Below are 15,730 nucleotides of genomic sequence, written 5' to 3' on the forward strand. Positions count from 1 at the left end.
CTTGTGATTTAAGAGACCAGTGCTTAGTGAGGGAATTTGCAAGCTGACTCACTAATGTTTTAGTATTATTAGTAGTAAATAATTCCTTGGTATATTTTAAATTGCTCATTTTCATATACACCAGCATATGTCCCTGCACATGTTTCTGATCTCTCTGACATTGGTGTAAATGAATAAATCTACTGAAGTCAGAGTAGTTACACTAATGTCAAACCACTAAAAGTGAGATCAGACTTCAGTTCTCGGCTGCAGCCTAGCTATGTTTATTGTCATCTTAGCATGGGTTTGATTATATTCTGCTTAACATCTATTTTCATTTAATTTTCTCTTTAATTCCTCTAGTAAATACATTTTGATATATTTAAGTTAATTGGAATTACTGACTGTAACATTAGAGGATAATAACTGTCTGGCACCCTTGGAGACAAAGTACAGATCTTCTGACCTAGAAATGATAGCACAATCTGGATTTTCGTTCAAAGGCATGGGGACTGCAGGTTCCATCATCACAAAGGAATTGTTAAAATCAGAAGGCTAGAGAGGCATGGAAACAGTTGAACTGGCTCCAGTTTATGTATTTTCTTTACTTTTGCCCTTTAAACATTTCACTGATATTTTTTGTTTATTTGTAAAGATGACTTTGTGTGTGGAAATTGAGTTTATAGACTGATTTCAGTGACATTTCACTGAAGTTACTCTAGACGGGCTCCTGTGTAAAGGAGATAAAAATCTGGCCTCATATGTTTCCAGTTTTTCCTCACTGACCTATCCTAGAAATAAGCCATTTGATCTTTACAAAAATTAGAATCTGTCAGCTTGGAGAGAGCTGCTTTCCCTACCCCCCAGGCCAAATTTCATACAACTTTGGACAGAAAAGTATATTTTTATAATGAAGGTAAGAATTTATTGGATAGTAAATTATTTGTTACTCTCCAATGATGTGCTGGAGCCTGACAACGATTATACTTTCACTTCTAGATGTTAGCTTATTATTTGTGGGGTTTTAATTAGAAGGCACTTGATGTCAGTGCAAGTTTTGCCATTGATTTCAGTGAGAATACTCTCGGGTCCAAGATATCACAGTTCTTAGAATGAATAATAATGAGTAGAACTTTCAGAAATGCAATCCCTCAAATCATAGGAGTCTGATACTATAATTGACATCAAAAGACAGTTGAGGAAAATTATCTATGCAGTAGAATAAGGAGAAAAAAAGCTGAAATGTAACAAACTTTTTTTTAGTTCGGTTATAGTATGTAGAGAACAGAAGGTCACAGCAATCAGGAGGGAGTAAGCCAAAGTTAGTACCATTCAGGGCCATCCATAAACCATAAATTTACAGCAAAATAGCTATCTGGGTCACAATTACTTATTTTCACCCTCAGTTTACATGCCTAGCTTTGAAAATTTGACATTTAGAAGCTAAAGTTAAAAGGCAAGTATGAAGGCAAAATTGAAAAGCAAAGTGCCTCATCAGGACAGAGGTAGCATTCCACATAGAGTAGGAGAATAGGAAAATACTCCCCACCCCCACAACAGTACAGAATTATGGAGATGGGACAGAGTGGAAGCTCAGAATGGAGGAACTGCCAGGGAGCAGCTACCACCACTCCTTCCAGTGACCACCACTCACTTGTTAAAGTCACCATTTAACAGACCAAACTGGGCTTTAGTTTCTTCTGCTACTCTGATCCCAAAGGAGAGTTCTAATTCCCTCCTCCTCAGCATTTCAGAATATGCCCCAATATGGATTGGGTGGGGGGAAGGGTGGCAGTTCTCTTCTGAGCTCCACCCACACAATAAACTCCATCCACGTGAATTGTCAAAATTAAGCACCACACATAGTTGATTGTACAGCAGTTCAGAATGTGACCATATGTTTCCTGAGCAACTCTGAGCTACTTGAGCTTGGCTCCCCATCACTGGGGTTTGAATACGTTCACAGACTCTGTTAATGGTACTTTCCAAAGACCGCCCATTTGGGATACCAGAATGAGCCATCACTCAAAGTACATTGTGTATGTCTGTGACTTTCCCTTACACAAGATATGGAATAGTTCACATTACCATTTAAATGATCATTACTGGACATCTGAGTTGCATCTCATTGAGATGAATGGGGCAGTTCATAACTTCCAGAGCTATTGCTTCAGACTCTTGGCAGATTCAGGCAGATTTCATTGCATTGGTTATACACCATTCACTTTTTTTTTGTTTGGAACTACAACAACTAGAAACTTGCTTTTTTAAAAATGAAACCTGAGAACTTCAAGCTAGCACTTTGACAGACATGCTAGTAGGCCGTACTGCCACACACTGGCCCAATGTGATCCTGCCTTTCCATACCGCATTCTAACTGTTGATCAGCAGTAAATATCAAAGTCTCCTACCTGCTCGTGCTCTTTGGCTCAGCCTTTCCATGCATATAAGCTTTAGTCTCTCTCACTCTCTGCAGCCATATGAGCCAATGTTTATATGTCTGAAAACACAAAATAAATAGCCTCTAGCAAAAACAGCTTATCATCTAGGACTGAGGAACTGCAGTCTCTTTAGCTATGTAATGTGTATACCTTGGCAAGGTTCTAGTTAAAGCAATGAAACCAACTTAAAAATGATTGCTTCTGTTCAGAAGAATCCTTTGCCACACCTCCCAGGGTCTAGCTGGGACAGTCTAGTGAGGAAGTCAATGAGAAATGAAAGGTTATTCTTTCCAGGGTTAGGGGTAGTTCAACCTTATCCTAATTCCCAGAACTGTCAGAATATGCACATCATAGAGCCACCTGTTTCTTCAGACTCTTTAACACATTTATCTGTCATTGGCTTCCCTCACCAGCAGACCCTGCTACTCAGTGGGTGGTACAGTCTAACTTATGTTTCCTCACCACATCCCCATTCCGAAGCTGGCATAAATAGCAGCCTTTCCTCCACTCTCATTGCCTTTTTATATCCCAGCTAGTTCCTGAGAGCCGCCCTCAGACCCCACCAGGACACACAAGCTGTCTAGCCCCCACCTCCTTCCCTCTGCAGGATTAAAGCAGCCCCAGCAGACGGAGCCTCATTCCCTTCTGAAGTCCTGTATGGTGCAGAAAGAGCCGAATCTGTGCTCATTCATGCACTCTTTGATGGAATTAACTACAGGAGAGCACAGGACATAAATATACACCCCAAATACTCACATGATACAGCTGAAGAAAACCATCAGAGAAAATGAAGAGTAACTGGTAAGAGAGCAAGTGGCATTTGTAAGCAATCAGTAATTAACAGATGACAGAGAAAGTGATTAATTGGTAGCATTTAATACTGTCTGCCTGCTGTCTTCCCTATTTTTTTATTTTTATGACAGTTTTATAAGTAAGAAATGGAAACTGAGATAACATCATAGGAACATTTTGTTGCACTGGTAAAGATAAAAAGCTTAACTCTAAAAGGGTTTGCTTGTCAAGTGTTAGCAATCCCTAAGTCATGTATTTATTTAATATGTCTGACCATGAGCTGAAATGGGATCGCATGATATATCAGAAGCTGTAAATTCATGTTTGAGTTTTTTTTCTGTTCACAGGCAGGCTCCTGTTTTCTTGTACATATGTAGTTTTCTGTGGGCTCTGGTGTCAGCCAACGTCCAGCAGCAAACAAGTAAGGGTCTATCCTTTATCTGTGTTTCATTTCACTGGTATTTTGATAATCAAAAGAGTTCCTCAAAAGTGTTTGATAATCAAAATCGTTTTAGTCACAGCTAAAACCCCTCACTAGCTAGACATCACTTAGACATGGAACTTAACATTTGTGTGAGAGAGTGAAAGCAAGAAGGAGAATTTAGAGAAAGTGATGTCTTTCACAGACTGCTATTTTAAATCTACCATTTTGGGTACACTCTCCATCTTCCTGTCATTGTCTGATTGTTCTTGTTTATCTTCTTGCCATCTAAACAGACCAGAGAGTAAATACATCTCTAAGATGAGGATCACAATCTGGAAATGGATACTAAGGACTGGGTGCAATAAAAAAAAATCCCTCTAGTTAAAGGTTTTTCTGGTAGATGTGGCAACAAACTGGATCCACTGTATTAGCTGACCATCAAGCAGAAATGACTGGATGTCAGCCGCATATCCATTTCAATAACATAGAATAAGCTATTTCTAAGGTGTAAAATGTCAACCTGACATTTTTCTTTACGTCTATGTTGTGAGAAGGAAATCCACATTTATGGTTGAGTCCTTTCAGCAGACAAGAGGCTCTCTGTGGACTGGGAAGGTAGCTCCTTCCAATCTGCATGCATCTTTCTTCTCCATCCAAACGTTAGTAACATTTTCCAGTTTGACTAGATGTTAGACTTGGGTAGAGCTCTTTCCAGCAAATGTTTATTTTGCCTTTTTACTTCTTTAAGATAAGGGGACTGGTTTTTTCCCCAATGCTTGCAGCGATAATTTTAAACAGACAGTATTTAGAAAGTGAGACATGTATTTGGTTTTCCAGGGAAATTTCTTTTACACTCTTGTTCATGTCAATAAAGAGTCAATAAAGAAAGCCTGCAAGTCTCTTTGGCCCCAAACTTATGCTTCACCAAGGCTTGTTATTTGATCAAACATGGCAAGGATGTAGGTGGGAACACCTGGAATATCAAAGAAGGAGTGGATGCCAACAACTTCCTTTCTCAATGGCCACTTCAGCTAGTGTGAGGATTGCTTTCAGTTAGAGAGGCAGTAGATTGAGCTAACTAGTATTTGCTTAAACCACCAAAGGTTCTGGACCAACCGTCCATATAGTGCAGGGATCGGCAACCTTTCAGAAGTGGTGTGCCGAGTCTTCATTTATTCACTCTAATTTAAGGTTGCGCGTGCCAGTAACATATTTTAACATTTTTAGAAGATCTCTTTCTATAAGTCTTATGTATAACTAAACTATTGCTGTATGTAAAGTAAATAAGGTTTTTAAAATGGATAATAAGCTTCATTTAAAATTAAATTAAAATGCAGAGCCCCCTGACTGGTGGCCAGGACCCAGGCAGTGTGAGTGCACTGAAAATCAGCTCGCGTGCCGCCTTCAGCATATGTGCCATAGGTTGCCTACCCCTGATACAGTGCAAGATACATGGGACAGCTGCAATTCACAAACAGTGCTGAGGAAGGGAGAATTACAACCCTTTTCTAATTTAAACACTTAAACAAAAAATGTACAAATAAATCAGCCATCAAATTACTCTGTTAAATTTGAAGACTTCTAAAAGCAGATGCTCATCTGCTTCAGTGGGTCCAGTATATGGCCATTATTCTAATATTACTTTAGTTAATACATATTAATTCCCTTAGCTGGGCAATTTCAGACAATTTCCATTATGTGATGAAGAAGGATGTTTTCTTTGCAGGGTTTCCAGTCACCTTCAGCTCTAACCAAAAGACTGATCTCTGCCCACCAATCAGGACCGGCGAAGATGACTTGCCAGGCAAGTAAAAACTTTGCAGGAAAAAACTGCTGTTTAGACATTGCAATCAGGGTATGTTCAGCTCTGTGATTCTTCAATGCTCACTTAAAAATAAAGAATAATGTCTAGCTGTGCATGTTTGTTCTTGTAGGTTACGACCTGATTTCTCAGTTCGCACTAGATAAAGCTGCCTCCCGAGGAGTCATCCAGAGAGTGGTAGGCTCCACAGCTTTACAAGTGGCTTATAAATTAGGCACAAATGTAGACTTCAGGATCCCAACCAGGTAACATATTTAGTTGTTTTACTTTAAAAGTCTGTTTTAGCATATTGTCCCCCTGAAAGTTTGCCCCCCTCCGGAAATAACTAGTTCTTCAGCTGGGGTTGGCAAAGCTCTTGGAATGGATACAATGTATCCAGTGTCTCCACCCCCCCCTTTTGTTTTTGTGTGATGTCACTAGACTAGATTGACTAGACAGTAATAACTAGAGGGCTTCTTTCCCCTACCACTAGTGCTGCTCGGAGGGCTGGAATTTTCCAGCTAGAAAGGGTGTAACCTCTGGGAACTGATGCCAGTAGCTGGAGAGGGCTGTGTGGAAAGGCTAGGGGGGCATAATGGGAAGGTGGGACTGGGTGAGTGCAGAGGGGCAGAGAGAAGATCCTTTCAGTGGAGATGCCTCACAGATGGCTTTGCCAGGGAGGAGGAAGAGAAGAGATCTTTTTGCCAGTGTGATAGTCACAGGGGAAAGGTAAGGAGGAGGAGAATGGATTGAATGGTGGTTTATTTCAGTCCTTTGGGAAGAGAGTGCACACATGCTCCCACTTCAGTATCAGTCACATGACATAGAAAAGTTGAAAACCTTTCCCCCATGTTTCACAGACAGATTGCTACAGGAGATTGTATTTTGGAATCTAATCATTTTTACATTCTATGGGCCAGACCCTTGGTTCCAGGTGAGTTCTGGTTAGCACAGGACCAGAGGGGGTTACAGGATTAAGATGCCTTACCCAAACCTGGGAGAAACTGGGAGCTGGTTCAGCTCCTGATGTGAGTTAGAACAGCTTCACTTATCCTGGCTGATGATGCCCCTCAATGGACCATTATTTAACTGGGGATCACCGGAAAGCAAAGTGCTGCTGCTATGCCTCAGCTGGTCCTCTCGCACCCCTTCCTGCCACTAGTACATTGTGGCTGCTTTGTGCTTAATTAGTAGGTTAAAGTTAGACTCCAGCGTAACTGTCTGGTTAAACTGGGTTTATGGTTGCTTTGCATTACTGCAGTAACACAAAGCAGCTGCAGTCTCTGGATCCTGCATCTTTTATGACCATAAAAGAAATGGGAAGTTAATGTCATTAAAAAGGGGGAGATTCTCAGCTTTTCAGTGTAATACACAGTTCTTGTTTCTAGCCTTGGAATAGCCTGAGATATAAATTAAAATGTTACAACTCTGAAGTCTGATCAAAAAGCTATTTTAGGTCATTCATAGAGGTGATTTATTGCCACATATGGTAACTGAGCACCTGTCTTCAGTGCACCGTTAGCTCATGCTGTAACTAGAGTGTTGCCCCTAACCTGACTCCTGTCTACATACCAAAATCTCTAGCTTGATTTAGGTGGTGCTTTAAGCTCCAGTTAGTTGGGCTGTCAGTGGGTCTGGGTTGAAGTGTGAGTGCAGCTGATGCTCGAGTTAGGAGCACAGTGGGAATGCAACTACTCTATGTTGCTAATCCAATCACTCAGTGCGGCGCAAGTGTACTTTTGCAGTGTGGCCACTTTAACTTGAGTGTAGATAATTCGAGCTAACACTGCAGTGGAGTCAAGCCCTAAAGCAACACATAGTCCAAGTAAAAATTATTTAAAACTCTCTAAAACATTTCTCTAATAGATATTCTGTGACTAGGTGGTATACACAACACAGGATGGTTAGGTGTGGTTTATGGGTTTTATTGGCATGAATTTGGGTTGGCTGAATTACTCAAGAGCATTAAAGTAGTGAGAGAGCTATGGATGCCACCCCACAGAGACTGAAACTTCTTTGATGTGACCTGAATAACTCAGGCTTTGTCACTGTGACTTATGTAGGCATCTCATATTCCTTCTAATAAACCTTTAGACTGCACCACACCAACACTTATTCATATGTAATATTTTAATACAAGTTTTTGAAACAGCAGCCAACACATTACAGCTTAGGTCCAGGGAGTGTGTTCTCCTGCACTCTCCTTTTTTTGTAAGCCATTGGGGGGAGGGATGGCTCAGTGGTTTGAGCATTGGCCTGCTAAACTCAGGGTTGTGAATTCAATCCTTTGAGGGGGCCACTTAGGGATCTGGGGCAAAATCAGTACTTGGTCCTGCTGGTGAAGGCAGAGGCCTGGACTCAATGACCTTTCAGGGTCCCTTCCAGTTCTGTGAGATAGGTATAGGTATCTGGTTTTGGGTCCCATTGAAGGACTGGCAGTGGCATTATTAGGTAATGACTAAACTCCCGGCAACCTAGTGGCTATAATGTATTACAGCCAGGCTGTTCTCTTAGGATATGTCTTCACTACCCTCCGGATTGGCAGGTAGGGATTGATTTATCGTGTCTAGTCTAGACACGATAAATCAACCCCGAGCGCTCTCCCATTGACTCCTGTACTCCAGCTTGGCAAGAGGCACAGGCAGAGTTGATGGAGGAGCAGCAGCAGTCGACTCACCACAGTGAAGACACCACGGTAATTCAATCTAAGTATTTCGACTTCAGCTACATTATTCATGTAGCTGAAGTTACATAACTTAGATCAATTAACTCCCCCCAGTGTATACCAGGGCTTAGATGCTGAAATAGAATTTTGTATAGAGCCATAAGCATCCTCTATAAATTTAGTGGTTTCAATGGGCTTGTTTCTGCACTGCATTGTGCTGTGTGTAGGCACTTCTGAGGTGATTGACTCCCATGCAAAGCATAATTGTAGTTATGCTGCTGGCTGTGAGCCAAAGTCCAAACTCCAAAAGGGCATAGTTAAATCAAAAGAGGGAAGTGATTAGGATCAATCTATGCTGCACTTGTTCTCCAGCTGGGAGTAAGTGGCTCGAGTAAAACAGAGCAACCATGAGGCAGCCTCACCACCTCTACAATACTATGTTCTGTATTTGCTGTTCTGCTGGTGTCCATGTTTGTACTGCCATTACTGTGATGCCATTACTGTGCTGCCCCTTAGCATGTCAACATCCCTTTACATTGTAATTGAGTGATAAGAGACTCCCTTTTTTCACATGCAGGCTTTTGAAAAAAAATCATACTAGTGAAGTATTTATGGCATGTAAGCAGGGATGAGGTCTAGTCATTCTAATACATTGTATTAATAGACTACCATTCATTGTCCCCAAAGTGACCCACAAATATTGGAGATTGGAATTATATTGAGTGGTGTCCCAGTACACAAATACTATAATTCTGCAAACTGCGTGGTTGGGTTCTCAGATTAAGTTTTCCCTAGGGTAGAAACCAAAGTGCTTGACAAATTTCTAGTGCAAATAGTACAACATTTGTTTACAAGGGTCTGGTGAGCTCCCTTTAACGGGTGAAATGCCAACTAAATTACATTAACAAGATGTAAGGCAACAAAAGGAGCTTTGTAAATTTCCATATGGAGATTTGTATCACCTGCAGAGGACTCTCAGAAGCTGTTTTCACTGTTACTCCCTTCAAAGACTGTGTGAGAATAACATTTGTCTGCGAAGAAGGGCTCCTTTGAAGGTCCTGCTATTCTGGTCCAGGCCATAAATAGTCTTCTACTGCCTTTTCTTTTTATCTTGAGTATCAAACCTGTATGCAACCATACAACTGATGTTGATGTCACACGGTAATAGAAAGGATAAAAAGCAGTAACCTACCAGCAAGGCATTAATTTATCTAAAAGGGCAATGGAGCCCACCTAAGGAAACAGATCTTAAAGAAACAAATTTATACTGCAAATCAAAAACAAGGATAAGTTAACCTTTTGAATGGTCAGTTTCTGCCACCCTTACACAAAGTGATTAGTGCCTGGCACCACAAGTAGTCCACTGAAATCAATGGGCTAGTCAAGGGGTATTCAAAGTGAATAAGGGTGGCAGAATTCCTAAACAATTAAAGGAATCTTTCTGGTGTGCATTAGGGTTATGGGTTTAATAACTCTCATGTCCCACTGAAACATTCTTTTAAAAGAAAGTGGTAATGTTAAAAAAGTTTGCTAAAGGTGAACTGCAAAAGAGTATACAGAAAGAAAACCACCTTTAAAAAACTGTTTATGAATTCAGATCAGTAACAAAATATCAGCCTGCTTCTGCATTCCTTGTGCACTCATAACTGTTAGTGGTATTTCTGGGTACATGCAGAAAGCAGGATTAGGCCCTATATAGAGAATTAAGAATTATAAATACATAAGGTTGAAATTCTGCTCTGATACACATCCTTCGCAGCCCCACAGTAGAGGAGGGGGTAAGTCAGGTCAGAATTTGGCCTATATTCTTAATATATATTTGCAAGTTAGCTTTTCTTTGACTCCTCTGCCAAATTCTAAATCCAAAATGTCTTGATTTCTCTCCTCCATATGTTAGGGCTATCAGATGCACGTATAGGACTGCAGTTTCATGCTTGAAGTGCTTGTGTCACCAATGGTGGTCATAGGGGAAACATGGAACCTGGTTCTCCAGACTTTGAAGGGAGATGAAGGAAGAATTATCAGCAAATATTTTGTTTAAAATATTAATATATTTTACCATAGTTTCTAATTTTGCCTTAGTCAATATGGCAGAGTCTGAGCCAAATTCTGTACTCAGTTCAGGGCCAGTTCCAGGGTTTTTGCTGCCCCAAGCAGCAAAAAGAAAAAAAAAAGCCACAATCACGATATGCAGCTTTACTGCCGCCGTTTCAGTCTTCGGTAGCAATTCGGCGGCTGGTCCTTCGCTCCGAGAGGGAGTGAGGGACCCGCCGCCGAATTGCCACCAAAGACCCGGATGTGCCACCCCTCACCGCTGGCCACCCCAAGCAGCTGCTTGCTGAGCTGGTGCCTGGAGCCGGCTCTGACTCAGTTACACTGATGTCAACGAAGCCTGTGGAATTACTCTACATTTATACCAGTATAACTGAGATGAGAATCTGTCTGCTCACCATTCAGTAGTTATGCTGTAAAACATGTACAAAAATAGGTAATCTCCTTCTCTAAACATTTCTTGTTTTTGGTTCTGCCAAGTTCAGCAGCTGCTCTGTGAGAATGCAGTTCTTAGGTTTTCTGACAGCAGGGCTGAGTTATTAAATACGAATATTTAGCTATGTTTATGTAAAGTCATTGTCTTTTCCTTTACTGTTACATATATATTTCTATTCATTTTGTTTTCTCTTAAAGGAAACAGTAGCTCTGATTAGACAATCAATTCCCTTCTTTCTATCCGACTTCCAAAAGTTACAATATTTCTTTATTTTAATTTTTTAAGGCAGAGGAAGGGCTGTCTGAGATTCTCTCATTATTTCCCCTGTTGCCAGATTCTGCCCCCACCTCTTTCAGAGACATCATGATGTGGAAGCGTTTGTTGTAGCTGAGGGGCATATGAGTTCTTATGGGGTGATTGAATTTGATGCAGAGAAAGACGAAGCCAATTGATAGATTTGAACTGAGGGGTGATGTGATCACACAGCAGCAGGAGAAAAAGATGATTGAGTGGCAAAATCTTGGATATACAAGTGGTAAGGATAGGTCAGATGCAAGGAGTCCACAGAGATGAGGGTTGTAGTAGTTGAAGAGAAATGCCCTATGCATGAACTAAGGATTTAGCAGAAGGGATAGAGAGAAGTATACATTTAAGAGATATTATAGAGGAAGAAGTCCACCGAAAGCAGTGAAAGAGTCCCATTGTGGGGGAGGAGGGATGGAAAGAGGGTATGAAAACAACCCTGAGGCTATAAAGCTAAGTGATAGGGAAGACAGTGGATTTGTCACTGCTTGTAAAGAAGGGAAGGAACAGAGAGGGGTTAGGAGAAGAGACGGAAAAAAATCAGATTTTGACATTTTGTGTTAGAGGTGGCAACATAAAAAACAAACCAAAAGGATTCGAACAATAAGATTTAACCAAAATCCTATTCTGCAAGGCACATATACATAAACATCTCCATACTCCGTTCCAAATCCCACTCTACAGGTTTATCCATATATAGGTACATCCCCAGTTACATATGTATGTTCTCCTCAGTATATACAGGCATATCATAGTCTGCACAGACATACCATCTACTCCTGGGGGAATTCTGCGCCAAAAAATAAAAAATTCTGTGTACAAACATTTCAAAATTCTGCATATTTTATTTGTCAAAATAACACTATATAATCACACCAGTTTCAATTATTTTGGTAATTTATTTCAAAATACCTGTCAAGACTATGTCAATAACAAAAAAGACAACAAAAAACTTCCCCCAGGAGTAGAGAGTTAAAAAACCCCACCTTTGACAACCCTGTTCCTATTTCTCTGCCTCCTCCACCTCCGGAGTCTAGCCCAGCCCCGCTCCTAGGGCGGGTGCAAGGATGTTTCATGCCCTAGGTGAAACTTCCACCTTGCGCCCCCCCCAAGCCCTGTGGCAGCTCTCCACCCCACCTCTGCCCTAAGGCCCCCCCCCCGTGGCAGATCCCCCAAGCCCTCAGGCGCCCCCCCTGCGCAGCTCCCCCCCTCTGCCCTGAGGGCCCCCCCACAGCAGCTCCCCCTGGCCCGGGGAGCTGTGTGGCAGCTCCCCGCCCCAGCTCACCTCTGTTCCGTCTTCTCTCCGAGCATGCCATCACCGCTCCACTTCTCCCGCCTCCCAGGGTTGCGGCATCAATCAGCTTAGGGGCCGCAAGCCTGGGAGGCGGGAGAAGTGAAGCAGCCACGGCGTGCTCAGGGAGGAGGCGGGGCAGGGGTGAGCTAGGGCAGGGAGCAGTTCCCCTCCGTGTCACGCCCCCCCTTGCTCCCCTCCCTGCACCCCCTCTGCCCCAGGTCCCTCCGCCTAAATGCCAACAATGACCGGGGCGGCCAAAGATCCAGTTTCCATGGTCGCTGCCGAAGGACCTGAAATGCCGCCTCCCAAATGCTAGTGCCCTAGGCGACCACCTAGGTCGCCTAACGGGTTGCACTGGCCCTGCCCTCTCCAGCCAGCCAATCACACCCCCACACTGCAGAGCCCAGCTGCAAGGTGCCGCCCAACCCAGATAGTCATCCCCTACCCTTCCCAGAGCCTAGCTTGGGGCATCCCCTAGCCCAAACAGTCATACCCGCTACCCTACAGAGCCCAGGGATCCAGAGGGAAAGACAGACTGATGCTGGGTCCCAGGCTTGAATGGAGTTTCCTATGTGCTACCTCCTTCCTTCAGTATGTGCTGGGAACCACAGCTGCTGGGAAAACCTCCAGCTCCCCCTCCCTCCAGCATTGTCTTCTATTTGTGAGCTGGGGAGCTGGGCATTGTCAGATACAGCAGTGCCAGCAGCTCTGCAGCACAAGTTCTGCAGGGAATAAAGAAATCCGGTGCAGAACATTGCGGAACTACTAACTGCAGTCTGTAACCTATCATTTAAATCAGCTTCTGTACCAAATGACTGGAGGATAGCTAATGTGATGCCAACTTTTAAAAAGGGCTCAAGAGGTGATCCTGGCAATTATAGGCCGGTAAGCCTGACTTCAGTACCGGGCAAACTGGTTGAAACTATAATAAAGAACAAAATTATCAGACACATAGACGAAAATAATTTGTTGAGGAAGAGTCAACACGGGTTTTTCACCAAAGGCTCTTAAGCAAAGTAAGTGTCATGGGATAAGAGGGAAGGTCCTCTCATGGATTGGTAATAGTTAAAAGATAGGAAACAAAGGGTAGGAATAAATAGCCAGTTTCAGAATGGAGAGAGGTAAATAGTGGTGTCTCCCAGGGGTCTGTACTGGGAGCAGTCCTATTCAACATATTCATAAATGATCTGGAAAAAGGGGTAAGCAGTTAATACAAAATACTCAAGATAGTTAAGTCCCAGGCAGTCTGCAAAGAGCTACAAAAGGATCTTTCAAAACTGGGTGAGTGGGCAACAAAATGGCAGATGAAATTCAATGTTAACAAATGTAAAGTAATGCATATTGGAAAACATAATCCCAACTATACATATAAAATGATGGGGTCTAAATTAGCTGTTACCACTCAAGAAAGAGATCTTGGAGTCATTGTGGATAGTTCTCTGAAAACATCCACTCAATGTGCAGGGGCAATCTAAAAAGCAAATGGAATGTTAGGAATCATTAAGAAAGGGATAGATAAGAAGACAGAAAATTTCATTTTGCCTCTATATAAATCCATGGTATGCCCACACCTTGAATACTGTGTACAGATGTGATCACTCCATCTCAAAAAATATATATTGGAATTGGAAAAGGTTCAGAAAAGGGCAATGAAAACGATAAGGGGTATGGAATGGCTTCTGTATGAGGAGAGATTAATAAGACTGGGACTTTTCAGCTTGGAAAAGAGAAGACTGAGGGGGGATATGAAAGAGGTCTATAAAATCATGACTGGTATGGAGAAAGTAAATAAGGAAGTGTTATTTACTCCTTCACATAAACAAGAACTAGGAGTCACCAAATGAAATTAATAGGCAGCAAGTTTAAAACAAATAAAAGGAAATATTTATTCATGCAACGCACAGTCAACCTGTGGAACTCCTTGCCAGAGGATGTTGTGAAGGCCAAGGCTATAACATGGTTCAAAAAAGAACCAGATAAATTCATGGAGGCTAGGTCCATCAATGGCTATTAGCCAGGATGGGCAGGGATGTTGTCCCTAGCCTCTGTTTGTCAGAAACTGGGAATGAGTGACAGGGAATGGATCACTTAATGATTGCCTGTTCATTCCCTCTGGGGTACCTAGCATTGGCCATTGTTGGAAGACAGGCTACTGGGCTAGATGGATCTTTGATCTGACCCAGTATGGCCATTCTTATGTTCTTAACCTGAATTCTGCATTGCACAGTGACACAGAGTCCCCTAGGAGTAATATAGGTGAAGGCACAACCACTTATTTCGTACCCCTATCAGAAATACAAGAGTTAAGGTTATGCTATGGCAAATCTCACCCCCTGCATTCCATCTCCCAACACACCATCTTTTCCTGCTACCCAGGTAGTAGCAGGCATGGAGTTCACAGTATAAGGAGGAGAATTAGTGGCAGTACTAGGTTAATATTTTAGGTTAAGTCTATACCTGGACGCTCCTTTGTGACTGCAGTTTAATCACGTTCCTTCCTGCTGATGCTTTGGAGCCTCCTACTGGAATACAGGCTGAGGCACTTAAAGGCTCTATTGTTTATAGTGCAGCTGTTAATCTGGAAGGACTAGTTTATTATATTAATTAAACTGTGTTCTGAGATAGATAACTTATTCTAAGACTATTTTCTCATTTTTCTGCATAGGCCAGTCTAGTGGCTGAATTGCCATTAGTGAAGGACCAGTAAGCCCTACAAAGCCAAGGCAGATTGCTTCTTTGGGTAGCCTACTTGTTCTCTGGAAATTGTTTTTGTGTGTTGTCCTGATAGCGTAGCCTGGCACATCCCCATGCCTTATCAGGCTTAGTAAATCATATTTCTCTTTTTATAAGAATTTTAAATGTGGACAGATAAGAAAAAAACTACCTAATCAAAAGGTTTATGAGAGTATAATAGCAGTATCTGTAGCAAGTTTAAATAGCATAATCTTTAAACACTGTCCTATCTGGTGAGATGCATTGACACAGCTTTCTAGAAAGAAGCAAATTTCAGTTATTTTAGACTGCAATGTTGCAAGAAACATTAGACTGTTCTGTGTTTCCAAATTGCATATTTTGAAGGGTACGTAGTAAAATAATGCAAATAATAAAAAGCAGAGGGATTAGCTATTTCATAATAGTAAATCTGTTCTCTAGTGCATGTAGCACTGAAATTGAATACCACAGAATACAATAAATTTTGAAGTGTGAGTTCTTACCTTTTATATAATTTTCAAACAAGTAACCTACTTCTGCTAAAGCAATTGTTAATACATAATAAATGGCTATCGTTGGGTAGATCAACAAAATGTGTTTGAAAAAACAATCATGGAACTTTAGAAATGAAACAGTTCTGCACTGATTAGAAAGAGCATTATAATATCACAACAGATTTAAAAAACAGGATTGACTGGTTGGTTTGATAGGCCATAGGTGCACAGCACTATTATAGAAGACCTTGATTTAATTCATAATATTGGCCTCTGATTGCTTGAGCCATCATGGACAGAGAGCTTGGCATGAACATTATGTAATGTAGGAAGAGCC

The 15,730-nt window shown here is 41.7% G+C and overlaps 1 protein-coding gene across 2 annotated transcripts in view; it reads left to right on the top strand.

Moving 5' to 3' along the window:
* Nucleotides 1-15,730, top strand: part of COL9A1 (collagen type IX alpha 1 chain) — a 140,419-nt gene that overhangs the window by 31,384 nt on the left and 93,305 nt on the right. Inside the window, exons 1-4 of one of the 2 annotated variants that reach the window (XM_050950724.1) lie at nt 3,128-3,221; nt 3,560-3,633; nt 5,363-5,440; nt 5,571-5,703. In XM_050950724.1, the coding sequence (XP_050806681.1) occupies nt 3,208-3,221; nt 3,560-3,633; nt 5,363-5,440; nt 5,571-5,703 (299 nt within the window). In that variant the 5' untranslated portion in view covers nt 3,128-3,207. Of the gene's footprint in view, nt 1-3,127; nt 3,222-3,559; nt 3,634-5,362; nt 5,441-5,570; nt 5,704-15,730 lie in introns of those variants that run through there. The other variant, XM_050950725.1, reaches the window with a different exon arrangement.

This window comes from Gopherus flavomarginatus, chromosome 4 (assembly GCF_025201925.1).
Source record: "Gopherus flavomarginatus isolate rGopFla2 chromosome 4, rGopFla2.mat.asm, whole genome shotgun sequence".
Classification (NCBI taxonomy): Eukaryota; Metazoa; Chordata; order Testudines; family Testudinidae; genus Gopherus; species Gopherus flavomarginatus.